This window comes from Solanum dulcamara, chromosome 10 (genome assembly GCF_947179165.1).
Source record: "Solanum dulcamara chromosome 10, daSolDulc1.2, whole genome shotgun sequence".
In the NCBI taxonomy this organism is placed as follows: Eukaryota; Viridiplantae; Streptophyta; class Magnoliopsida; order Solanales; family Solanaceae; genus Solanum; species Solanum dulcamara.
This window is the reverse complement of record NC_077246.1, coordinates 66,034,874-66,061,996: the sequence shown is the minus strand read 5'-3', so window position 1 is coordinate 66,061,996 and position 27,123 is coordinate 66,034,874. Positions and strand designations below refer to the sequence as shown.

Here is a 27,123-nt window from a genome sequence, read left to right as displayed (position 1 = left end):
GCTATGCTATCCTGCTGAGGGGTGTACATACAAGATGTCTAGTGAATAATTCCTTGGTGAGTCATAAACTCCTGAAACTGGAAAGATAAGTATTCTAAGGCATTGTCACTACGAAAAGTACGAATACAAACACCAAACTGATTTTGTATTTCAGCAAAAAAACTTTTGAATATAGAAAATAACTCAAAATGATCTTTCATTGAGATAAACTCAAGTGCATCTTGAATAATCATTAATGAAACTAACAAAATCGTAAGATTGAACTAACGCTACTAGGACCCCAAATATCATAATGAACTAATGAAAAAATACACTCTGAACGACCCTCAATACTACATGAAAATGTAGCACAGGTCCGTTTCCCAAGTTAAACTAGACAAACTAGGCACCATCTTCTATATCTTGGATAAACTCGGATGTCCCAAGGGTTTGTGAATTAGGTCTGGAGGATCTGTAAAGAGCATGCTGTGAAGGAATATGAAGAGATAAGATAGTAAAGCCTTGTGACTCATGTCCTGTGTCAATCATCTATCCCATACTACGGTCCTATATGAGAAAAAAATCATCAAAAATGTTTTGCTACAATGTAGGGCAAGCCCCAAACAACTAACATATGCCAAATTAAAAGGAGAACCAAGGACATAAAGAACAGAGTCTAGAGTCTAGAGTGACAGAAGATAGGAGTTTGGTTTTTCTAACCCATTTAGGTTTTGTTTATATCTCATTGGCTAAAGTAATAATAGGAAGAGATTGTGAATAAACAATATCAAACAAAAGTGATTTGTTACGAGAAATATGATCAGAAGCGTTGGAGTCCATGACCCATGATTCAAGAGTACTAGACTGTGAAATACATGCAAAAGAATTACCCGCAACAGAAACATCAGGTTGAGCAACCGAAGCTATTTGTGGAGACGTTTGCTTATATGGAAGGAACTCATCATATTATGTCTGAGCAATATGAGCATTATCGGATGGTCGATCAGGATGAGCAACAAAAGCTACTGGTGGAGATGGGCTACTTATTTGCACGATAACGAAATAACTCAACATATTCCTTTCAAGCAATAAGATCATAACTGGTTGGTGGACCATGCAAAATATAACATGTCACGAGTGTGTCCAAGCTTATGACAATAACTACACTTGGATCGAGATTTCCCAAAACAACCTCTTCGTCGATTTTCCATAGATTGATATGTTCATTTTTCTATGGTTTGAGATGCGAGAACAGAGGAGTCAATGGTTGGTGCTGAAACTACTTTGTCATTGGGAGGTGCAGCAGGACAAAGTAGATGAGAGAATAATTCATCGATTGTAGGAACTGCAGGACTAGCTAAAATCTGATCACACTGAATCATGGTCGGTAGGAAGTTTAGCAAGTGCAAGAACTAAAAACATCTACTTGTGTTGTTGTTTTTACACGTTTGTAGCTACTGGCATCAATGTTTCAAATTACTCCATGACTGCACGTACCTGTCCCAAGTAAGTAGACATATCGGATTTTTGTTTCTTTAAATTGGTCATTTGAGATACCACATTATAGAATCGAGATATGTCATTAGTGAATAAAGCACGCGCCATTTGCCAAACCAAATAACATGTCTAGAAAAGGCGAAACAAGGGCATCAACTTGGAATCAATAGATCACCATTGGACACTACATAATTGTGCATTAACCTTCTCCCATTGTGCTTTGGCTTTTGCATCTTCCTCACTAGCCTTTGCCTTTCATCTACTACACAAGCATTGTTCGTTAAGTGGTCTTGGACACCTTGACCCTTGCACCACAACTCAACCGAGGAAGCACAAGCTAAATAGTTTGAGCTTTCCATTAATGGTTTTGAAGTGATTATAGGGCTTGGACTTCCAAGTCCTATATTTTTTAGCCAAAATATCAACCCCAAAAGACATTGTGAAATTAGAATTTGTAGCCAAAGATCAATAAATATGTTGCCAATATCAAAAACAAATATCGCCGGAATCTGGAAAAAACAAAGACAATGGTCAACGGAAAATTAGATTTGATTGCCAAAAAATTGTCGGAATCAGGAAATAACTATATGGCCAGCCTCGAAATGAAGCGGTGATCCTACTGGGAAAAGAAAAACTGCCAAAAAGTAGCTGGAACGGAGCTCACGCGCCGATGCGTGGTTAGATCTCTCCAAAAAAGTTGCACCTTTTATCGGCGCATGAGGGAGCATGAGGTGGTGTTTTTCGATGGGTCTGATTGGGCTTTTGGTGCCGGAGAGTGAGGGAACCAGTGGTGGTGTTGGTTTTCACACCACTGATGGAAATAGATGATGACACAAATCAGTCTTGCCAGTCGCCGGAAATTGACACGCGGTGACATGTCTGACTAAGTTTAGTTTCTCACCAATGCTCTGATTATTACACAAAGACCCTATTTATAGACAGTCATACAATCTCTTACCAAGTAGGATACTATATACTAATCCTATTCCTATTCTAAGTAGGATTGTATATGCCTATTACTATTCTAACAAATATATTTCGCCAGCCAATGGAAATCCAAGTTGATTCATTTCTGAAACACGATAGATTCATTCAGAGGCAAGCCATACAAAACTAATGTAGCATAAATTCCTTTGAGAAAGGCAAGTAAAAGAGGGCAAGAAAAAACAGGGAAAACCGAGGCTGGAAATTGTAGCTACTATATAATAAACCTTGGAAAGCACAAAAGTCAGAACGTAAATTGAGACTACTCATTGAAAGAAGAAAAATAATGTACATTGGAAATCGAGTACCAAAGTAATCAATGTTAAAGGGCTCCATAAATTAATTTAGGATGATACTTGGCAATGTAGATGAGTTTACAGGCTCATAACTTCCAATATACTAAGCAGATCAAGCTGCTTCATATGTGGTCGATCAACTTCATTGTGCAACACCCACAGGTCCACAGTCATGGGCAAGAACATTATAGAATTGAGAAGATCTTTGTTACATGGAATAGGAATGAACACAAAGAAATAGCAAGGAACTCACATCATTTCCCAAACAAAGCATAAATTCTGGGATGCGGTCGATGTCAGGTGTGTACTGATCCAGTATAACAGGAAGTCTAGACATATTGCCATTTGAATCGATATGAATACTAAAATACTCTTCTAGCATTCCAGCCTTTTGCTTGAGCAGTTCTGTATTCATCTGAAGTCATACATAGAAAATGCCAATGCTGATTAGGAAGGGTATAATGATGATAGGTGACAGAATTACCTGAATTGAATAGACAAAAAGGAACAATATCTTTCAGTGTCCAGGAGCAGACATGGACAAGAAATAGAATTAAATTACTGTAGCGCAGTTACAGTTGACTTAAGATGAAATTACCTCAGCAATCTTTCTTCTTAGCTCATTGCTTTCATCGCCTTCTGGATCTGTACCCTCTTCTTTCAGAGCAAGCATTACTAACTCAGGTAATGATGCTGGTTCACTCAGTTGAATTGCATTGAAATGGGCAAACCGACGTAAAACTTGCTGATACATAAGCTCTTTACTTTTGTAGCACCAAAAGTAGGTAAGATCATCAAATACATAGTTAAACGAGTTATCTATTGAAGGAAAATTTAAGGAATTAAAAGAGCCATGGAAAAATTACACAGCATCAGAAAAGGCAGAAAGTAAAGCGAGAGATGCAAGCTGTAGAGATATTGGAATCTTCATTGTCAAGTGCTCTAGCAGGGTTTTTTTGAGAAAAGGTAACTTGTATTATAAACAAAGGAATACTCAGGAAGTATTCCAGCAATACTTACAATCAAAAATACAAAGTGTTGCTGTCCTCCAATGAACTCATAAGTAATCTAAAATACTAGGGATATCCTCATCTTCATGAGGGTATTCATGTTTAAACCAAAAATAGAAAAGAGCCAAACAATTCAGCTTCATCTTCTCCATAGAGTAGCTCTTGTTTTCAAAATATCTCTGATTCCTTTCCATCCAAATAGTCCACCAAATGCAAGACGGAACAATCTTCCATCTCTCCCTGTACCCTGACTGATTTCCATCCCTATTCCAACATGCCAAAACTTCCTTTAGGTGTAGACCAACTGATGCCAACTGATGTCCCTTGTATTAATGAAAATCTTCCAAAGGTTCAATGTCTCCTTACAGTGTAAAAAGAGATGATTTATTGTCTATGCCTAACATTCACAAAAAAAGCATCTGGAGCACAGCTGGAGGCCCCTCTGCATACGGTTATCATGAGTGAGAACAACATGTTTTGCTAAAAGACAAGTAAAACAGGCCACCTTGAAGGGCACCTTAACTTTCCATATCATTTTCCATGGCCAGTAGCTTGGTCGAATGTGTGTCCTCTGTGAGTTTCTGTAAGCTGAACCAACTGAGAATCTTCCCTGTTTATCTGTAAGCATGTGTTTCTTTTTTGTTATTTCTTTTCTTTTTAATAACTGAGAAATCTTCGAGAGCTAGTGGCACAAGATTCGAAACTCGGTGGATAATAGGTCAGGATTTCTACCCTTATCCACTTAATACCAGGTATTTTTGTTGTGGCAAGGTTCGAACCCATAACATTCGCCTAGTTAAGCTGGTTTTCCATCCCTTGCCCAGGCTTCTATCAGTTTCCTTCAATCTTTCAGAATACTTGGACTTCTTTTATTGTTAAGTATTGTGAGGATAGGATTGTATATAATGTCCTACATGAAAAAGGATTGTAATGTATAGTCTATAGATAGGGCTCAGTGTAATAATGAAGTTTACACGGTTCAATAACATTTTTCCCATGCTTTTATTACTCACGTGGTATCAAAGCTTTGATGAGAAATGTCCAGGAAAGAGAACTCAGTCAGACAAAAGCCTGTAGTTACAAAAGCCAACAACCTCCTCTTTTTAAATATGCTTTGAGAAAAGATCAATTGTTAATTACTTTCTTATTTAAATTATATATTTGTGAGGTTTAAATATAACTATATTATGCACATTCAGATGTTGAAAAACAAACCGTCTTAAACATTCAGTGTTCAAACCTAGAGACAACATCTTAATCATTCAGATGTGTATTCAGCTTCAGACGTCTTAATCTTAATGAAAAAAAATGAGGCCTAACTGTCTGCCACATTGGAAGCTAAAGTGCCCTTAATCTGCTTTGCCCAAACAGTCTGAAGAATCCCATGAAATTCAGGATGAGTCATTACTGTAATGTAGAGTTTGGAAGGTGTTGGTCTAAGGACCACATTTGGTCTATACTCCATGACAATGGGGGAATGATCAGAAACCCCAGGGTTGAGGAACTCAGCATCAACCTGTCCATAAGTCTGTAGCCACTGCAAATTTCAAATGACCACTTAATTTTGGATTAAACTCTAGAATCCTGGTCCTGTCTGTTACAAAAAGTGATGCGCAAACCCTTAGCTTTCAATGGAGTCACTTGGAGGTCATCCACACACTCCTGGAACTCCTGTGTTTCTGCAACTGTGACAATGGAACAAATTCTGTCCTCTTAAGAGAGGATGGTGTTGAAGTCACCACACAATAGACAAGGATTTTCCATCCTAGCAATATCAAATCAGCCCACAGTGATCCTCTGTTCAGAGCTTCATTCCTTGCATATACGATAGTAACATAGGCAGCAAAAGAACATTGAGGCATTCTCAACTCTACAGTGTATGAACTGTTCACTAGTTTGGAGGATCTGCAGCTGAACACTGGTCCTCCAAAAAGCCGGATCCTCCCATTAGGAGCCATGGGGTAATTGCACCAAGTGTGCCATCCCTGAGCCACCTTCCTTAGAATGTTACTTGATTTATTTTCCTTTACTCTAGTTTCAGTGCATCCAAAGGCATCCACCTTATGCTTCTGCAAAACGAGTCTCAACTCTTTTTTCTTTTGGGGCTGGTTCAAGCCCCTTATGTTCCAGGTTGATATAATCATGGGGGATTTGGGCCACTTCTGGATCCCCAGCTTGGCCATCAATATTGAGCTGTGAATTACCCTGTAAACATTCAAAATGGTTGCTAGTTTGAACATTGCTCCTCTCCCCTGTCTCGACCCCCCTCTTAGAAGGACCTGCACTCTTGTGAGGACTCAGGTCCTTGCCCTTCCCCCCAGCATCCTCTTTTGTATCAACCATGTGGGTAGTGTCCTCAGTGGCATTAGTTTCCTCTTCAGTTCTTGCAACCCAATTCTGTTTTGCACCTCTGGTTTGCCCTCTTCGACCTCTATTGTGTCTTCTCCTTCTAGGAGCTTCCTGTAATGCAGGTTCCTTTTCCATCTGTTCTTTCTTTGCCCAGCAGTCTCCTTCCAGATGGCCAAAACGCATACAATGCTGGCAAAACGTGGGCCTCTATTCATAGTGTATACTTTGTTGGAAGCACCCAGATGGGGCTTCAGTATCAATAGTATTCATCAGTGGTTGAGATACATCGACCTCAACCAGTATTCGAGCATAGGAGATGCATTCCATGGCAGCCCTACCGTGCACATAGGCTTCCCTACGGCACTCACGATCTTGCTCAATGCTTCACTCGACCAGTACCCTACCGGCAAGTCAGGTAGTGTTATCCATAGAGGAATTGTTACTTGTTATGATACGTGTAAGGTCCACCCATCAAGACCCTGTCATACTCTTCCTGGAATTCGAATCGGAATATGAAGTAGCCCTCAACATGAGCTAAGATTTGGGGTTTCGCGACGAACCTCCAGGCATTAGCAACATACAGTTCCATACTCTTAATGTACGGTGTGTAGCCCATGAAAATCCAATATGTGAGTTCTTCCAATATTCCTCCTGTGATTTCAGATCTACCACATATTTTCAGGCTAAGCACACCGCACACATTAGCAAGCCTCGCTAAAATGCACTAAGAGAGAACACATCCATTCGAGGTTGACAGAGAGCACCTCAGCCCTTTTTAATGAAGGGTAAAATAATCCCCTTTCCTCTATCACTTTAAACTTTGTTCTTTATGTCCAAGTTATCTTTTTAATCTTGCATATGTCAGTTGTTTGACTCATGCCCTAAATTATGCCATAATATCTCTTGATGATTCTTTTGTTATGTGGAACCGCAATACGGGACAAACAATTGGTGCAGGGCATGAATCACAAGGCCTCTACTACCTTACCTCTCCTAATTCCTTCCCAACGTGTCCCATTATAGATCCTCTAGACGTAATTCACAGAAGTTTGGGACATCTGAGTTTATTCAAGCTACAGAAGATGGTGCCTGGTTTGTAGAGGCCATCCATATTAGATTGTGAGTCATGTTAACCTGGGAAACACACTCGCTCTACCTTTCCATGTAATGTTGAGAGTCATGTAAAGTATTTTTCCATTAGTTCATTATGATATTTGGGGTCCTAGTAGAGTCGGTTCAACCTTAGGATTTCATTATTTTGTTAGTTTCAATGACGGTTATTCCAGAACTACTTGGAATTGCTTAATGAAAGATCGTTCTATGTTATTTTCTATGTGCAAGGAGTTTTGAGCTGATATATAAAATCAATTTGGTGTTTCTATTCATACTTTTCATAGTGATAATGCCTTAGCATACTTATCCTCCTCGTTTCAGCAATTTTGACTCACCATAGAATCATTCGTCAGACATCTTGTCTGCATACCCCTCGGCAGAATGCGGTAAGGTTTGTTTGGTAGGATGTATTAGAGGAGATAATGCTGGTATTAGCTTTGGTATCATTTAATTTCTTGTTTGGTAGTGTTTTCAACTTAGGTATAACTAATACAGGTGTCAGTTATGCACCCTATTCAATACTATTCTTATACATAGCAAACCATGACATTAACAATATCAAGGTTATAAATAAATGAATATATATGTAAGTGGGAACAAGCAAGCAGCCAATGGTCAACATGCCCGCTTGTGCTGCTTGCTTGTTGAATGAAAATGTAAATGTGGGTCTTACTTTAGGTTTTATTACTTATTAACTTTAATTTTCTTAATAAATTCTAAATGAAATTAACGCTATATTTTCTTACTTATTAACTTTAATTTTCTTACTAATTTTCATTACTTATTAACTTTAGTTTTTTTCTTTATAAATTATAAATGAAATTAACTTATTCCGCCATCTATATTTTGTACTCATTTTTATTTGTCCACTTTAAATTTTGTACACTTTTTAAATTAATGATTAATATGAATATTTTGTCACAATATTCATATTAATTGACATATAATCTTAGGTATTAGAAAATGATTTGAAGAATAAGTAATTAATGTGTATAACAGAATGCGCTATTTCAATGCCTCGATATGAAAGACGACCAGCTCTACAACTTTTAGTGTCATATCTTTCAAAACAAAGTTGTATATTGTCCGGTTTACAACCCCCACTACATTTGTCTTTATGATATTTACTATATTTCGCTTGTTTCGAATACAGTACGTCCCCCCTTTTTTTACTATATGAAATCCACACTTTTACACCCGAGGTTCCGTAGCGAGTAGATACTTCCACAGGAGCATAATTTATTTTATGGTTAAATACATTACGAGACGTTTTTCAATCTCTTGATCTTTCTTTCCGATCTGTCCTACCCTGACTTTCTCGCTCTCATTATTCATATTTTTATATTGTTTTCGATATGCTTGGTTCTATCTGACCTATGTCTTGTTTCCTTGTTTTTCCTCGATTGTTCTTCTCTCTTAAGCTGAGGGTCTTTCGGAAACAGCCGCCCTACCTTTCAAGGTGGGGGTTAGGTCTGCGTACAATCTACCCTCCCCAGACCCCACATGGTGGGATTATACTAGGCTTGTTGTTGTTGTTGTTGTTGATATGCTAAAGGTGAGAAGTAAAAATAAAAAAATATTTTTAGTATAGTTGCCAAACAAAAGTGAACAGAGGGAGTATTTGACATCTTTTTTCTATTTTCAGAGGTAAGGTTTAACCAAAAATCCAAAGGACAAAGGAAATTTAGTTGGAACAATTGTGCGTTCTTTTTGTTGACAGGAAAAAGACAAAAACAATGCTTGAAAATCAGTGTTTCGCCATGAAAATTTGAAATTTAATTTGAAGTTATGGTACAAATTGGGAAAACAACTAATAGCTACTTTTAAAATAATAGTACATTCAAATATGAATATTATTCCACATATCGTAAAAAGGTATAACCAATTGCTATAAAAATTAATATTATTAGGCACGTACACAACACGGGATATCGTCACTAGTAAATGAATAAGCATGGTTAAAAACAGAACTGCCTTTGAAGTCCCTTAAAGGATACCAAACTAAAAATTGTGGAGGGTACTATTGTAAACAAATGATTTTTTTAGAAATTATGCAATGCATCTTATTTTTAATACATAAACCATACAGTGGAGTAGACATAATGTCAACATAACTAGACACCATATTCGGTACTATTCTTAAACACCCTATCAAACGATCCCTTAGTGCACTCACTCTTCTCATTCAATCCCATGTTCCATTGCATTTTTGGGCGATATAGTTCTCACGTCTTGTTATTTAATTATTCAGGTGCTCTCATCTTCGATTCAAAATCAAATTTCTTATTCAATATTGTTTGCTAAGTAACCTCTATACTCTTTTCTTCATCATATCTTTGGAATCACATTTTTTTTCATAACTTAGCCCGGTAAAAAAAAATTAATCTCTTGTGCTCTCAAATGTGTCTTTCTTGGTTATTCTCTGATTCGAGGGGTATCGTTGCTAATCACCTGATCTTCATCAGTACCTTATGTCAGTCGATGTCACATTTTTTTAGTCTCGACCTTACTTTACATTTTCTTCTCATCATCCTAATATTTCTAAGGTCTTACCTATATCGACTTTGAGGAACGATGGTCACTTCTAAATTTCCAGCCACAATGCCATCACACCTAACCTATCATCGCCATCCATGTCGAGCATCATGCTAAGATGATTCATGTCCTGCATTGGACCCTCCACCTACTGCAAAGTTGTCTCCTCCTAGTCAACTTGATTGCACATAAAAAGAGGTCTATTATCCAGTTGTACTACTGACCCCCATACACTTTTTTAAAGTTATCATCGTCTATCATCACCCATTATGCCTTTATATGATTTTTGTCCTCTATGTCCATCCCTAAGTCTACAGTGAAGCACTTTCTAATCCAGGATGGCGACAAGCTATAATAGATGAGATGTTTGCTTCACATGCGAGGGATACTTAAGAGCTTGGTCCTCTTTCTTCAGGTAAATCAACTGTTGATTGTTGTTGGGTTTATGAGCTCAAAATTGGTCTGAAGGCCATGTTGACCAGCTTAAGGCTCGCCTAGTTGCCAAGGGGTTATACTCAGATATTTGGGCTTGCTTACAGTTGTATTTTCTCTCCCGTGACTAAAATAACATTTGTCTATCTTTTTCAATTCAATGTTGTTGTCCGCCATTAGCCTCTTTATCATTTGGACATTAAGAATGTTTTTTCGAGTAGAAGTTCTAACCCACAAGGGTAGCGTTAAGGTCTGTGTACATCTCAACCTTCCCAGACCCCACTATGAGACTAAACTGGGTTTGTTGTTGTTTTGGTTTCTCCACGGTGACCTTGAGGATGAAGTTTATACGGCAACCACTTTGTTGCTCGAGGGAGTCTAATAGCCTTGTATGTCGATTGTGCCGATCACTCTATCTAAAATTGTCTCCTTGAGCCTGGTTTGGAAAGTTCAGCACAATAATTCAAGAATTTGGCATGACTCATAGCAAAGTTGATCGCTCTATGTTTTATCGACATTCTACTCCAAATTTGTGTATTTATGTAGTGGTTTATGTTGATGATATCAATATCACCGATGAACCTTCATAGAGATGCAACAAAAAAAATTTAAATCTTCCTTAGAATACTGACATCCTATCAAAAAGATAAAGTGGTAGATTACCTCAAGTTAATCACATTAACAAGATAAAGGTGTGTATTGTGTTGAAGCAAAGCAAAAATCTCATCCGCCATCCCAGTATATGTGCAATGCCTAACAATATCCAATAGACCTAAAAGATTAATAGCTCGAGATTAGTAGGAGTAAAAGGCTAATTTGTTTTCCTATCAACTAAAATTTTGGTAATCCATCAGCACATACCAGGGTGACAGTCCTTATCAATCTCATTAACAAGCTCCTGGATGCTAGTGAGGTCTGCGGTTTCACTAGGATTCCTCCTTTGTCTGATGGAAGACCTGCAACATTATTCTTTGCATGAAAAAGTATGTTGGTAGCATGTTTAACTAAATTATCAACCTGATGTTTGAGTAGTTATGGTATATACAACTTAATTGAAATATCATGTTTGTATGGTAATGTGCATGCCTATATACTATACTCAATATAGCTAACTTCCAAGGAACTTCTAGTTCAGGGAAACCAAAGCAAGCCAACAAGATCTACAAACCACATAATCCTCCTTCAAGTTTTAGAACATGTATACCTCCATCCAGGAACCTTTACCGTAAAATAGTTTTGGCAAAGGCAGTAAACAAGAAATATCCACTTCAGCTTCTTCCACAGTGGTGCCATCATATAGTGCAAAACAATAAGGATGATTATATAATAGCAGACCTTCCTAAATATTTATCATTTACATGATGTTCTTTTTTCATGTTGTCTACTGTCAAGAGAGCACTTCGAGAGGTAGCATCCAAGGAAGCCAATCAACACTTGAAAACAAGGACCAGTCCTTGAAGCTCCTAGAAGACTAATGGCAAGGTCACAAAGAAGAAAACTTTAAGAGAAGCTCCAACGCCTTGAAGTAAAGATAAAAAAGGAACATTGTATGATTGCAAGGGAATTCAAATTACAACTTCTCAGGTTTCATCAACATAGGACTCAGCAGAGAATACAATCTCTAGCCAACAAGAGCAGGAGTGACAGACAGTTGTAACTAGGAGATTGGGTAATCTCAATAAACAGCCATACAAGCAACTAACGCTATCCAATCAGAGTTTCTCTAAGTTATCGGCCAAGTTCTATGGCCCTAATCAGATAAGTCAGAAGGTTGAACCAGTGGCATAAAAATTACCATTCCCCCTCAAGTTGCAACCCACCCCACATTTCATGTCTCTCAACTGAAGCTATGTCATGATATGCCAGTTAATATCAATCACCCTCTGGTGGTTGACCTGGCAAGTCCATACTGTGTGGATCCCCAAGCTGTATTAGAGAAGAGGAGGATTAAAAAGGGGAGTAAAATTGTTTCTCAGCTTCTCAAGAGTGGAAGGAAATGCCTAAAAACAAGCTACTTGGGAAAATTATCATGTATTGAAACCAAGTTTCCAACATTCTTCGTCGGGGACAAGGATGGTTTTAAGGGAAGGGAAATGATGCAGATCAATATTGAAGCTGCAACTGAAGAAGGAGCAGGTTCTTAGTCGAGTTGTACACTGGGCTTGCATAGTGGTACCTAGCCGTTGAGTTTTTATAAGACCAGTTGTTGAGGTGACAGTTAAGTCCTTTATCTTCTAAATAACAATTTATCTGACTTACACATTAGACCCAGTAATTCACTTAGGGTTCCCTATCTCGTCCCTACAAGAATTATGTTATACTACTGTACTTGCCTTATCCATTAGAGGGCCATGATGGTGAGTCATATAGGGTTAAAAAGGGATATATATTGTAATGAACTCATTTGATGTTGGTTTTTATCAATGAAAATATACCGCAGTTAGCTAGTTTAGCTTAGCTTCTTCCATTCTCTGTTTTTTCTCAAATACTGTTTCATTCTGCAAAATTTGATGCCCAACCTTGTGTTATCACCAAGCTACTGTTCATACAATGGAGACCACTTTATCAAAGATTTGTAGCTTAAATCACTTATTTAAGGTCCATTTCCTTCCTTCTCAATAGATAATTGAACTGTCCATCCTTAGACCACTCCATTTCACAACACCCACCCCTTAATGTAGTAAGTGACATGTAAATGATATCCTGCAAAGGGTTTTGGCAGAGATAACTGTAGATCGTGGAGACAATCAACATTAGGGTCCCACCAGACACAAAAAATGGGTTTTTTCCCTACTCATGTTATTTTTTTTCTTTGTTTATAACGGAACCTCAAAGCAACAGTGTTTTGATGTTGCGCTTTTACCTTTTTAAACAATTGGTCAAAAACACACCACTTTGTTAAAAAGCATTACTTACCAATTTTAAACTTCTTCGTTAAAAACAAAACAAGATTACAAGTTAAAAATATCTAGTTAAATGTACATATACTGTAAACCCATAGATGCTTTAACAAACAGCTATGTTTAACAATTCTAGGTCTGCATTCTACAATTAATATATATAGATATAGATAAAGATTCTTTTTGACAGTCCCCCTATACTTTTGATGTAAATTACTACAGGAGTTCATTATTGGTGTACTTCTCTGTTGATAATACCGGTTAACTTTCTCAAAAAGAAAAACAATTTAACTTGAGTATTATCCATTAATAGGATAATAAGGTGTGTTTTGCCAAGTAGCACAGTCAGGAAATATACAAGTGGCTTATGAATCTACTTTGAGTTTCTTTTGGCCAATTTAATGATTTTGCAAGTAGTGGTCACCTTTGGCAGCTGCAAAAGAAAATAACTTATTTTGGACTTTGGGCCATTGGACAATATAAAGTCTATTTATCAGAAGAATCTTGTTTACAAATTACAACAAGGGTAAGCTGCCTATGGTCTTTTATTTAAGGAAAAAACCACAGGTCAAGTCTTCTAGGTTTCGAGCATGGAGCCTCAACAATTCAGCAAACGTTAAGTGAAACACCTTCATCAATGCACTGTAGAATTTTCTTGGGTCAAAGGGGTTCGCCCTTATAAATATGTGTCATTTATATAATATTTAAACATATATAAAAGTAGGAAGAATAATTGGCTAAGGGAATATGATTTGGACAACATGTCCCTCCCTTGACTGAGCACTACAAGAAAGAAAAGCTAACGATAGATTTAAATCCAATTTTGAGTTTCTAAATAATCCCTCGGTGCAAATGCATGATGCATAATATTTACATACCAATATTCTAACAGAAATTGAAGGACAGGCGAGCAGCCTGTCATACTACAGAAATCTAAAACCATTTAACAATTAGAAATCATGTGCAGGGAAAGATGAGACCCACCTCACAGAGCTCAAGCAAGAACTACTTTCTGAATTACCAGGAGGCTTCATCTGCATGTAAGCGTGCAACCTTCCGGAAGGGTCCAAAGTATCTGTTCGTACCATTTTATGTGGCACTTTTTGTGTCTTTATCCCTTAATAAACAAGAAACATAATGGATATTAAAGAGGCAGAATCTGCAAATTATCAGATTCTAAAAGAACTAGATAAGTTATACCTTATTTCTAGGAAGAGAAAGTCAGTAAATGTAAGCAACATACCAGAAGGAGACAGTTCTTTAATGGAATCTTTAATTGTGGCCATTGGACTGGATGAAGAAAAATCCACAATCTGTCTCACATTTGAAATATGGTGGATAATTAGGAATAGTGAACAAGAGAAAGCATACCAGTGGGCTGGCAAGGAAGCATGATAAATCTAGTGAACAGTCCGGGAAAAAAGTTCAGGTCAAACTTCAATGGGAGCCAAGATTTTCACCAGAGTTTAAAATATTAAAAGTAAACATACGAAGAAGCTAAAGAAGGTTCAACATCTACCATGTATACATAAAAAGATATTTTTAACCATGTATAAATAATGTAATTTTCCGTCGAATGAGTTCGTACATGGCCCTACCTGTCTCTGCCGGCAAACATACAGCTTCATTTTGGCTACAATTCAAATTTCACCAATACAATGGGATTTTCATATCCTAATCTTATGGATCTGCATTCAGGACTGCAAAAGGAAGGAGTTTGTTTGGAAAAGCACCTAAAGGACTGAGAGTGTGCACAGTCGGATTTGGATATGACAACATTAAGGAAGCAAAATGAAAACAACAAGTTCAATAACTCTTCTTAATTGTTACATTGATATTTCGGCAAAGTATATCTCTAAGTATCATCCTCTTCTTTTTTGGATTGGTAAATGTAATTCATCAATATACAGGGAGGTTCATTACAGATTGCGTAATGAACTTAAAAAGTCAACCATGGTATCTATTTTTCAATTGCCACATACATAAATGATATATACACACATACATTTGCACTTAATGCTAATTACACATTCAGATTTGCTTTCAAATATTATTGCATTCCTTTCCCTCCAAAAACTCTACCATATTACTGATGGAATGGTGTTTGAAGTTTTCCTCTTTGTCTTTCCTAAACCTTTTTAAATGCCAGCATTATAGTAACTCAGTTTTCAACATAGTCCAAATAACTCCCAGTATGTTAGGAAAGAAACTCCAGATTTGTGAGGTGAAAGAGCAATGAAGAAATAGGCTATTGTATTCTTCGTTTTGCTTTAGGCGGAGGCACCATCTACCGCACATAGTTCCCTCTTTTGAAGGTTCTCATGCGTAAGACAGACTTTTGCCACCAATAAAACACTCAACTTTCAGTGGTGCTATGTTTCTCCAAATGCATTTCCAGAGAAACTTTTCAGCAGCATTAGCCCTCTACTGTGTACCATGATTTGACAGTAAACCTTCCTTTAGTGTCAAACTTTAACCATCGAGAATCGTTCCGGGAAGAAGGGCAGGGGTCTTGTGAAGGAGAATTAGTAGTGAACATAAATTGTCCATTTCCTAGGTATTGATGTTGCAGCTGAATATGATATTCCAACCTCGATTGTCTAATAATCTAATCGCATCAGAATTTTGTGCCCGATTGAATAAGTTTGGGTACAGATCCATTAGTGTAGACTTTCCAGACCAGGTATCAAGCCAGAACCTACTTTCCTGCCATCTCCAATTACTATTGAGGTCTTTGATTGAAAAGAAACCCAATGGGCACTCATGTGTCTCCAGACCATGTGTGAGGAAGTGGTTGTTTAGTAATCCAAGGATTGAGAAGTCCATATTTAGTAACAATCACATCCCTCCATATTTAGCAATCGTTAGTAAGAAGGGTATTTTTGAGCTATTTTGTTAGTTGGGGGCATTTTTGAGCCAAAAACATAACGGAGGGTAAAATTGGCCCACTGTTCAAGGGTATATTTGGCTCTTTTTCCTATAATAAATATAAGTCAAATTGACTTATCAAAAACAAAAAAGGACATGGAGCCATATTGTTGAGAACTGCTGCTTTTTATGTGTATAAGTATGACATGCTTACATATCTTTAAGCAACTGTCAGGTCGGTGGTCCTTACCTGTTCATGGAATGTTCTCGACTCATTGGAGCTTCTCAATTTTGACCCTACTACAGACTGGATCTTCTCTATGACGAACTCTTGATTCAAAAGGCTTACCTGCATATCAATAAATGATTCTATATGAACCACTAGTAACTTTTCAAGAATTGAACCATTAAACAATCATCCAATTCTTTCTCTTACAAAGCAGATTCTATTTTGTTACCTTTCTCATAAAACAAATGCTACCCTATCTATTACTCATCTATCTGCTACTCTTATTAAATATAAAAGTGGGAGAACCCTAAGTCCAAAGTTGAATTGCAAAAATACCTATCAAAAGGCAAACGACTTTTGTACCCTTAAATCAAACACTACCACTATAATATTTCACAAAAATGTAAAGACAATATCAGATTTGATATTGTACAATGAATCAACCGCAATATGTCTCTTATTTTTATCAAATATAATGTTCAACGTATTTGGTATTCTTAAGGAAACTGTGGTGTTCTTTGCATTTCTAACTAGGAGTAAATTCATGGAATATTTATTTTTTCCATATTGCAAATGAAATACGAAAACTTATGCTTGGTATCTGTACCATTTTATAACAACCCAATGCAATAAATTCTTGGACACCAATATACCATGAATGTTCGGCTACACTAAGAATTCTTAAAAATTTAATGAGGAATCACAAGGCATTGATGGTGATTTCAACACAGAACAAAGATATACAAGGTAGTATTTTTTAAGGATCCAAAGTTGGTTTTGTCAAAGAAAGAAATTGAGACAACCAAGTTCTCATAAAGGAACCAAAAGTTGAGCTCTGTCTCCACCTGGCCAGAGTTGAACTCAAACCCTATCTGATCTCATCATTCTTTGTCAGGCAATTTTCTCTGTGTTTTTAGTTTTCCATAGGTTCTATTTCTCTCTTCTTTTTGTTTTTATTTTCAAAAAATTGGGCCCTTATAGTGTGTTTCTCTATTTTATTTTACAATTTACCCTTGCTGACGAAATCAATGTCATTTCCTTATGATCATATCTTCTACGGGTGAGTTTTCATCTGAGGGTTATTCTTAGACCTTCTGTGTGAATTTTCATGTTGGCTGGACCATTTGGCCTTTCTATTGTTTAATCTTTCTACAACAATTACGTCTTAATCTTGAACAAGTTGGAGTCGGCTATATGAATCCTCATTGACCATGTTACTTCTAAACTCATCTCAAGTCAATATTATACAAAATTAGCCAGACCACTTTAACCTTTCTAATTCTGAAAGATACCCACTCTGTTCTGACTTTGCATTTTCTGCATGAAACCAGTATTATCAAAGGCGTGCTAAAGCCTTGAAGCGAAGCTCAAAACGTGTTGAGCGCTTCACCTTGCTTAATGTGTGCTTCAGTGTCGTCATCAAAGTTCTAATACATACTTTTCCTTTCCAATGAGCCTCTTCTAAAGAGGCGACGGTAAACAATTGATATTTCACTTTATCGTGTGTTTTTTTCAACTTATTTGTTCATATACTCAAGCTGAGGGTCTCTCGGAAACAGTCTCTCTACCTCTACGAGGTAATGAGAAGGCCTGCGTACACTCTACCCTCCTAAGACTCCACTTGTGGGATGTCACTGGGTATGTTGTTGTTGTTGTTGTTGTTATTTGTTCATATATTTGTCATTCATGCTTATAATTTTTTGTTTGGACTAAACATATATATTTGTATTTTTTTCTCCCTTCCGCCTTTTTCATTAAAGTTCATGCTTTATTTGCGCTTTGTGCTTAAATCTCCAACGGACCTTAGAGCTTTTTTGCGTTTTTTGTTTTTGATAACACTGCATGAAACCAAGTAGAGAGTAGTTGGAACTAAAAAATGAAATACACATAAAAAGTTTATCTCGACCCCCACAGGTATATTACCAATTCCTTGGCCCTAGAAATGAAGGTTACAACATATTTTTCCCGGAAGGAATTTTCTTTGTGAATATAGATGAACCAAGTAGAGATTACTTGAAATATGAGAGTTCTCCTATCAAGTTTCAATAAATACAAATCAGCAATCTCATGGTCAAACCATCATAGGTTTTCCAAGCTCTATGCAGAAATGTTTTCCATATGCAGCATTAAGTGTTCAACAAGTATCTGATAAAGTGATTAGAGGTGCTGCCATACAACGAAGGTTTTTGAGTGGAGGTGAAATGTCCGAAGATCCACTTAAGTAACAATATTCAATTTTCCTTTCTACAAGTAATAGTTCTAATTCTGCCAACAATACCACCTGTTAGGCTAGAGATTCATGAAAGTTTCAAGTAGAGAATCATAGATACCTCTCTCTTTGTTGGGTGTATATTCACATCAACATGCTCGGGTGGCAAAATGATTGACATGTATATGAAAGGTTTTGATGCTTTAGGCAATGTTGCAGTATAGACTATTTCAATTGCCCTCTTCAAAGCACCACAATCAACGAGTCTTTCTGGAAAAGAAAGAAAAGGAACATTTGCCAAATCAAGACAGTAAGCTAATTGATGGTAGTAACGAAGTTGTACATTAAGGAAACTTGTTGAAAGCATCTGAAACATCTAAGTCATGTTTATAAATATGGGAATGACCTAGTTCTAAACTTTATTTTCTTAGAAGCTCTACATGTGTACTGAAAATCCCTCCCCCACCCCCCCCACCCCCCACACATAAAAGATCAATTTTCTTTAAGGTTGAGGGAAGCAGTTGTCATCAGATCATAAAGTTGAAAAGATGTTAAAGGAAGCACAAGGTGCAACGCCCAAGTCCAGTATCACAATAACTCGAGATTTGAGATTGGATGGAGAATACATGCAAATTTAATGGGCCTACATATGACAGTAATATATCTGTAGCGGATAGTTGACCCAGTTTCAAGTAACTAGTAAAGCTGTGTTTATTAAGGCTGCAACAGACATAACATTAACAACCCTTTGGTCTCAGCTTGACCACGTGTTATATTCTTAAACCAATACTACTACATACCATTTATAAAAAGCACCATTGTTATCTTCTTCGCAATATAATTAGAGTTGGAGATGAAACCATCCATCTTAAAAACTGAATTTAATGGACCAGTATCAGAAACTTCGATTTTCATCAGATTTCGAGCAACTGAAACTCCATAAACGGATCTAATTGCATCAAGCCTTGAAGTAGTAGTGAGAGTGTGAACATCTGCTCTACCAGCTCCATGCTGTGTACAAAGAAATTCTAAAGTGATGTATTTCTAAACATGTGCTTGAACACGAGAGAATAAGTAATAAAAACAATAAAGGAACATAACATTGTCAAACAACTAACCTTTCTACAAGAGAAGCTCACATGTGTGTGATGAATTGCAAACCTACTAATAAGGTCAACAATTTTTGGATAGTCATCGGCAGAATTCTGAAGGGTTTTCCTTCGCGCAGCCATGTTATAAAATAAATTCTCAATCTGGGGAAAAAACAACCAAGCAAAAGTTCTTGTAGCAATTATTATAGCTTCACACATAAACAGAGAAAGTATTAATGAACTTCCGAATTAAGGACAGTTCAATTAGTGGAACTAAGCTTTTTCATAGAAAAATAAAGACTTAATCAAACTTGAAGCCAGAATGCTTCTGAGCTAGGTCTTATATACCATTTTAAAAAATAAAAGTTCTATTGCCTTCATTGTTCCCACATCCCAATGTCCATCAAATTATATATGAGGACTTAAAGATAAAGAGCAAAACACGATCATAGAATCTAGGAAACAAGACGTTGCCATCATACCATTATCTGGGTACCCTTGACAGCAGCACAAGCTTTTGGCTCATCCACCATCAAACCATCTCTATATGTTGCCCTGGAAGATCCCAAGGAAGAAAAAAAAAGTTATACCAACAATTTACTTTTTCTCTAAATCATATAATGACTATTTAGATAAAAATGAACATGAAGCAAAGGCACATTCAGAATATAAGCTTGTTGGTTTCGATCTTTAAAGTTCTTAGCACAGAACTTATTGTACTTTTGATTCATGGGTCCAGAATATATAAATTAGTGGCTTTTCACATATATATCCATGTTCCATGTTGACAATAGTGGGTTCGGTAACCTGCAGCTAATAAGCTACATTCGTCACTAACGTGAAGAAACCTAAAAAGAAAACAACAAAAGCCTGCTAGGGAATAACTCTCAAAACTCCGAGGCAAACTAAGTTGCTGTGAAAGAAAACATTACGGGGAAAAAATACTTTGAGAAAGAAAGATGAAATTACTAAAAGCACAACCTACATACAAACAAAAAAAAATTTAAGGGAAAGCATATCATACGCAATGAAAATGTTTATCATGCATGATGTAATTCCCTAACACAATACAACATATATTCCTGTGAGGTATTTCATTTTCAAGGATGGAAAAACAACTACTCTTGTACACATTATATCACCTGTATCCATGCAACTGGCCCATAGTAATGGTGGTGACAGTGACATGACCCACATATGTCATGCTAGCCAAGGCTTCTCCTCTAAATCCCATCGATCTAATGGACTGCAAATCTTCAAATTTACTCAGCTTGGATGTTGTATGCCTCTCGCATAAAATTGGCAAATCTTCGTACTATAAAAAAAAAAACATAAAAAAGGAATCAAAATAAAATCTTTCAGTGGAGAAGCATAGGAGTCAAAATATATATATAGCGGTGGTTGAGTATTAGTACTTCCACTGCCCCAAAATATTTGGCAATTTCAGTAATAATACTTAAATGTGCAGTTTCGGAATATTTAAATTAAACTTAAGAAAATAAATTTAACTGGAAAAGTTGTTTAGAATGAGAACTGAGAAGCGTACACGGATTCCATGGCCATCGTCGGAAACTTGGATAAGTTTAAGACCACCATCCTTAACAACAACGGAAATAGAGGTGGAATCAGCATCCAGGCTGTTCTCAATGAGCTCTTTGACGGCAGACACTGGCCGTTGGATGACTTCCCCAGCCGCGATTCTGTTAACCACAGATTCCTCCAGACGCCGAATCTTCGGTGGCTCCTGGGGAATCGAGGCTGGAATGGGTTCATCTTCCATTTCCACTTCAATAATAGCTTGTTCAATTTCCATGGCCACGCTGCTCTGCTATGTAATAATGTGGCGGAGGGGCAGTCATGGAGAAGGAAATTAAAATTTCACAGACATGCTGCAGCTGTACTAGCAAAATACTTGCCGGAGAAAAATTGAGTCAAGGGTGTATGGGTGTGAAAAGAGTTTTGAAATTAGTCAAGCTCAAAAGTCTAGTTTAATAGTGTGTTTGGATTTACTTTTCAGCTTATAGATGATTGAAAAGTGCTTATAAATTTAAAAAAATTAGGATAGGTCAACTTTTTTTTGACTTATTAGCTATTTTCAACTTATAAACTGCTTAAAATAATAAGTTCATTCAAATAAATACAACTATTTATAGGGGTTTATTTTAAACACAAAATGACTTTAAATTGGCCAGTCAAACACTCAAAAAAAATTGAAAACAGCTTGTAAGTAGCTTATAAGCCAATTCAAACGGCCTTTAAATTGTAATTAAGTTAAATGGAATGTGAAATATAATATTCAAAATTTCTTTATTTTTTACAAAATACAAAATATAAACCTCACTCCAACTATTGATTTGATCTCATATTCAAATTAGTCAGATCAGTTTTGAAACCGTGCACTCAAGCCATATTATGAGTCTTTTTTCTTCATTAAATTTTTTTCTATTGAATTTTTATACTAAATTTAACGAGACACATTATCGGACATTCTGGAAAAATATTATAAATCTATTGAATTAGTAGATTGTCTATTTACTTAATACATAAACTACGTACATTCATGTATATATATATTTTCTGTTATATGAATTATTTGAATAAGTATGTATTTATTAAGTTGGACATTTAACATGCTTGCTTTTAGAGTGGTTTCTTAACTATAAACGGGGGTTATTTATCATTGTGATATATACTTGAATAGAAAAAAAGTCCCCATTTATCTTATATCTTATCTTCTTATATTTATGGTTATGTTGTTTAGAACTTAATTTTATAATATTTATCAATTTAAAAAAGGCTACTTACCAATATTTACATGCAACAAAAATTATTTTCAACAAAATGATCATAAGTATATAAAATTTATCAATATTGTATAAATAGTGTATAATCATGTATAGATGATATATAACTACGTATTAGAGAGATATATACATTATTTATACAATATTTATAGATTGGAGATAAGTATTTTTCAATCCAAACCAACTCAAATCTCCTTTAAACAGTTTCAAAATTTGGATATGAAATTCTCTTATTGTTTTGAATATTTTTATTATATTATCACTCGAAATCATTCACATTTTTTGTACGTCAATTTTTAAAGTCAAGATTTGAATAAAATTTGAATATGCAAGAAGAAGAAGAAAAGGAGGATGAGGGAGGAGGAAGGAAGAAGGAAAGCAACAAATAAATAAGGAAGAAGAAGGAAGGAAAAAAGGAAGTAGAAGGAAAGCAATCATTAATGATCAATAAGACAAGAACAAATGCACTTCTAATAAAATAATAGTGACCGCATGACTATCTTGAGTAATAAGTAATAATTGAGCTATTTTGGATAAAGAATTTTGATTCAATGGACATTTATCTAATTTTTCCATTTAAAAATTCACAAACATTCAATATTTGGGTGCTACATGATTTCTTTTCCAAGAATTTCTCCCACAATTCACGAATTTGCAACCAAACTAACTAAGTTTCTTTCTACAATCAAAATTTATAATTGTAGAAAAATCTTCAATTGGGCGTTGTGATTTCAAAGACCAAAAATGCAAATGAAAATTTCAAATCTCTAAAATGACAGTAGTAAATGATTCATCATTGATGGTTATTAAAAAGTTTTGATCTTTGAATTCATGGTTCAGATTTTACGAATTTGTGATTAGTTTGGATTGGTTGTACTTACAAATCATTGAAAATATTGTTTGGAGTTTACATATCAAATTTGAGAGGGATTGGTTAAATTTAAAGTTCATTTTAGGACAAATATTAGAGTAAAGCTCGAATAAGACGAAGTCTTAAAATTGTATCACGGTTGTATTAGAATTGTATTAAAATTATATTAATTTTGTTTCACAATTGTATCTAACTTTTGTTTGGTACATCAATAACTAAAACAATACATAATACAAAATTATAATAAATTGAATACTGAAGGTTTGAAGATTTAAAAATATAGATATTTGAAGTCAAAACAAGAAAATTTACAAACAAGATCCAAGTTTAGAATACAACACCAACAATAAGGATAAATAATGTTCAAAGCAAGAGAGAAAGATTTACAATTGATCTCTATTATTGTGTAGAACCCCTTCTTCAAGACTTGTATTCTTTGTCATTTCCGGTGGTTGACATCCTAAAAACATAGATAACTACCAAAGATCTATTAAGAATATATTTTTGTATGGTCTAGGTATGTTTTTCAAGTGATTGGGTCGCCTTTTATAAAGGTTGAGATGAAATTTGAGCGAAATAATAATTCTTCCCAGAGTTGGGTCGCTGACCTCGCATTTACGAGGGTAGGGTCACATTTGCTACATTTGCATGTTGGTTGCTGAGTTTGCCTACATGTATCACATTTGCGATGTCTAGAGGTTGCTTTTGCGATATCAACTTCTGTATCTCTGCTCCTTTTTTGTAGGTTTCACATTTGCGGTATCAGAAACTATTCTTTTTTTTCCTTATTCATCTGTCAAATCAATTTTGTCTTATTTTCGTCCGATTCCACTTCTTTTCGCTTCAAAGCTTCCTTTACCTTAAAATTACCTGAAATCAAGAAAATGCATACGATACCATCATGCCTTCAAATTAGTTATAAAGGATGCAAAAACTAAAGCAAGGAGATCATGAACAACTGGTAATTTCACCACTTATCAATATTTATGCATTTTGAATAAGAAAATTTAAGAGAAAAGAACTACTAATGCAACACACATGTGATATCAAACTATTCATTCAAATAGATTAAAATCAAAACAAACTCAAATGGAGAGTATACTATTAATTTAACCAAAGTAATATCATTATCATTATCATTAGACTCAGTTCCATTGATTAGGTGTGGATGTTCGATTCTTCGATCCATTTTTATCAAATTTTGATTCGACTTTTTGAACTTCAATTCAATTTAATTCAACATTTCTAAAATAATTTTTCGGTGTAAATGTAAAATAAAATGAGGACCAAATCAACACTAAAAAGCTTCAAATATTTAAATGTGAATCAAAATAAACATATTTGCACCATCTAAAATTGCACATAGTAACTAGCTAAGAAGCCAACACTAGCAGCAGACGGACATTGACTATTGCCCAAGTCCAATTTTCGATTCTCAAAATTAGGAATATTAGACTTATTTCAATAATGGGGTTGACTGATTCAGAATAAAAATGCCAAATAAATTAGGGATATGAGCTTGGATCTTTAGAAGTTTTGGCCTCAAATATAAGTATTAGTCATTTAAAATATTTTTTAGTTTTTATTTTCGTAGAACCGAAACCCTTAAATTGAAGAATCAAACTTTTGAAGAAAAAAATTGAAACAAAACCGAAGAACTGAATTAGTTTGACTTTGTAAGATTTTTTGTCATTTATGCCTACCCCTACCATTGATCTGACATGTAAATTCAGATGGACAATTAATACAAGTTATAACCAATAACTAGCGATTATACCCAGAAACAACCCTTAATAATTTTTTTCAATATGAGGAAGACCTAAAGTTAACACGTAAATTATTTGTTATAACTTTTACATAAGTTTCTACACGTTTTTCATGGGATATCTGGCCAAATGAATTTTGCAAATTTGATGCTATTCAAGCAACACAACAAAAGAACCTGAAATTGGTAGGTGATCATGTGGTTGATTTTTGCTCAAGCTTGAAGGTTCAATTCACAATCACCATAACACTTTAAAAAATAAGTATCCACTTTATGTTTGATTAAAATATGTGATTATGTGTTAAATATATTATATGCAAGTAATGTTGGTTATTTGCTTGATTGCTTCGTTATTTGTGCTTGTATTCCTACAAAAATTTCATGGAGTAGGAAGTAGTCATTTTTGTGTATACTAATGAGAATTACATTCTCTCAGTTAGGAAATATCTTGCTTCGATATTTTATCAATTTTTACCATGTTCTTGATTTTCAGTTGAGATTAGGTTTTTTGGCATCTTTGATTTATTGAGTAATCAAGAAAAGTAAATTTTAGCCTCCGATTTTTTGGCTTCTTTTGAACTCCTATTTGCTTAACTGTTGTCTTGCATATAGCATGATGTCTTCATCACTAGTTTAGTGGAATAAAGTAAAAAAGAGACAATACATACCTTCCATTTTTGCTTCTTTTCATAATGAATGCATGCAGAAAAGCACAATAAAACGTTTGCTGTAGGGGTGGGGGTGTACCATATCCAATCTGACCATCTTCACAGCCAGCACTAGCAAGAAGCTTCCCTTGGGATTATTTTCCCAGGCAAAAAAAAAAGAACTTGTACTTGCTTCATACTTTGGTTCTTTGGGAGTAGGGGCCAGGTAATTTCATTCTCAAATCAGAAACTGTACATTTGTACATCCTTTTGCTTCAAGGAAAGCCACATCAAAATTCTCCTAGGTTTAACATCTCTCAAAATTTCTGTAGAGCTTTTTCAGTGATGCAACCTAGAAAAAGACTGTAGATGATCAATAGCATAAACATGTGAGACTCAAGATAACATCTTTAAAAAGAAGAGTAGAAAGACGGGGAAGGAGCGGGTGAGGAGAGACCAAATATCTGCTAGGAAAAGATCACACCGGAGATTTATGCTTTCTCTCCTTTTCATTTTTTGGTTTCCTATTCGTGCCCTTTGGAAATATAGGAATGAGAAAGATTGTGACACTAAATCCTAATAGGAAAAAATGTAAAGGAGGAGATGGCAACGAAGAAAAGTTTTACTTATATGGTACTTGAACAAAAGTTCCATTTGTAGCCATAGAATTAGGGGGCTTGAAGAAGAGCCTGAGGGAGGAAAACAGAACATGCTGAATTGACCACTCACGTTAAGCCCAGGCATTTTCGGCTTCCAAAAGTAATTCTTCCTCAAATTCAGCCTCCATGGAATCATTCTCTTAGTAACAGCAAATTCAGAAGTTAGTCCTAGCTAAGAAACGATCCACAAGATTAATATGAAAGAAACACATAGTAATGTGTTGGGAGGAGACATAAATAACAGTAACGCTCAGTGAATGTCATAAATATATAGAATTCAGAATTATAGTCATTACTATTAGACTAGCAAGTGTGTTATGATAGAGATAAGTATCAAATGAAAGTATTTGTAACGACCCTCATAGTCATTTTATGATTTGTGCGTGTTTTGCCTATTTTACCCCTTTTCATAGGTTCATTACGATATTTGTGGTTTGCAGGGGTGGGCGACATGGCTCCCAAAGTGGTTGGACGAGATTTGGATAAGTTTTTCATTTTGAAAAGTTGAAATGGTTGAACAAAGTCTATATTTGAGGAAGATGAGCTCGAATGGAATTCCACTAGTTTTGTTAGTCCCGAAGGATCATCTTTGAGTTAGTTGGACTATTGGTTAGGGTCTTGAGGTATTCGAATGGGTTTCAAGTCATTATATGGGAAGTTTGGAAATTTAGAAGTTAAGAGTTGACTTCAGTCAACATTTGGTCAAGATGACCCTAGATGGGTGATTTTATGGTTCCAACTAGTGTGGAATGTGTTTTATGATTGATTTGCGTCTGGAAGGTCTCAAATGAGTTTTGGGTGTTCGTTCAGAGTTTGGTGTTTTGACGTTGTTGAGTTTCAATGGTACTACCTAAAGCAAATGAGCTCCAAATGAAATTTGGATTG

General features: G+C 35.7%; 1 protein-coding gene across 1 annotated transcript in view; it reads right to left on the bottom strand.

Annotated features, from left to right (window-relative positions):
• The window catches only part of LOC129870265 (DNA mismatch repair protein MLH1-like), a 29,441-nt gene extending 7,960 nt beyond the window's left edge, over window positions 1-21,481 (bottom strand). The window contains exons 1-13 of the mRNA XM_055944984.1: window positions 21,039-21,481; window positions 20,635-20,807; window positions 19,975-20,047; window positions 19,520-19,654; window positions 19,202-19,412; window positions 18,523-18,671; window positions 16,214-16,312; window positions 14,339-14,408; window positions 14,080-14,212; window positions 11,057-11,151; window positions 10,859-10,967; window positions 3,355-3,520; window positions 3,010-3,171 (exon numbers count right to left, since the gene is read on the bottom strand). Of these exons, the coding sequence (XP_055800959.1) occupies window positions 3,010-3,171; window positions 3,355-3,520; window positions 10,859-10,967; window positions 11,057-11,151; window positions 14,080-14,212; window positions 14,339-14,408; window positions 16,214-16,312; window positions 18,523-18,671; window positions 19,202-19,412; window positions 19,520-19,654; window positions 19,975-20,047; window positions 20,635-20,807; window positions 21,039-21,305 (1,842 nt within the window). The 5' untranslated portion in view covers window positions 21,306-21,481. The remainder of the gene's footprint in view (window positions 1-3,009; window positions 3,172-3,354; window positions 3,521-10,858; window positions 10,968-11,056; window positions 11,152-14,079; window positions 14,213-14,338; window positions 14,409-16,213; window positions 16,313-18,522; window positions 18,672-19,201; window positions 19,413-19,519; window positions 19,655-19,974; window positions 20,048-20,634; window positions 20,808-21,038) is intronic.
• Between the last annotated feature and the right edge of the window lie 5,642 nt (window positions 21,482-27,123).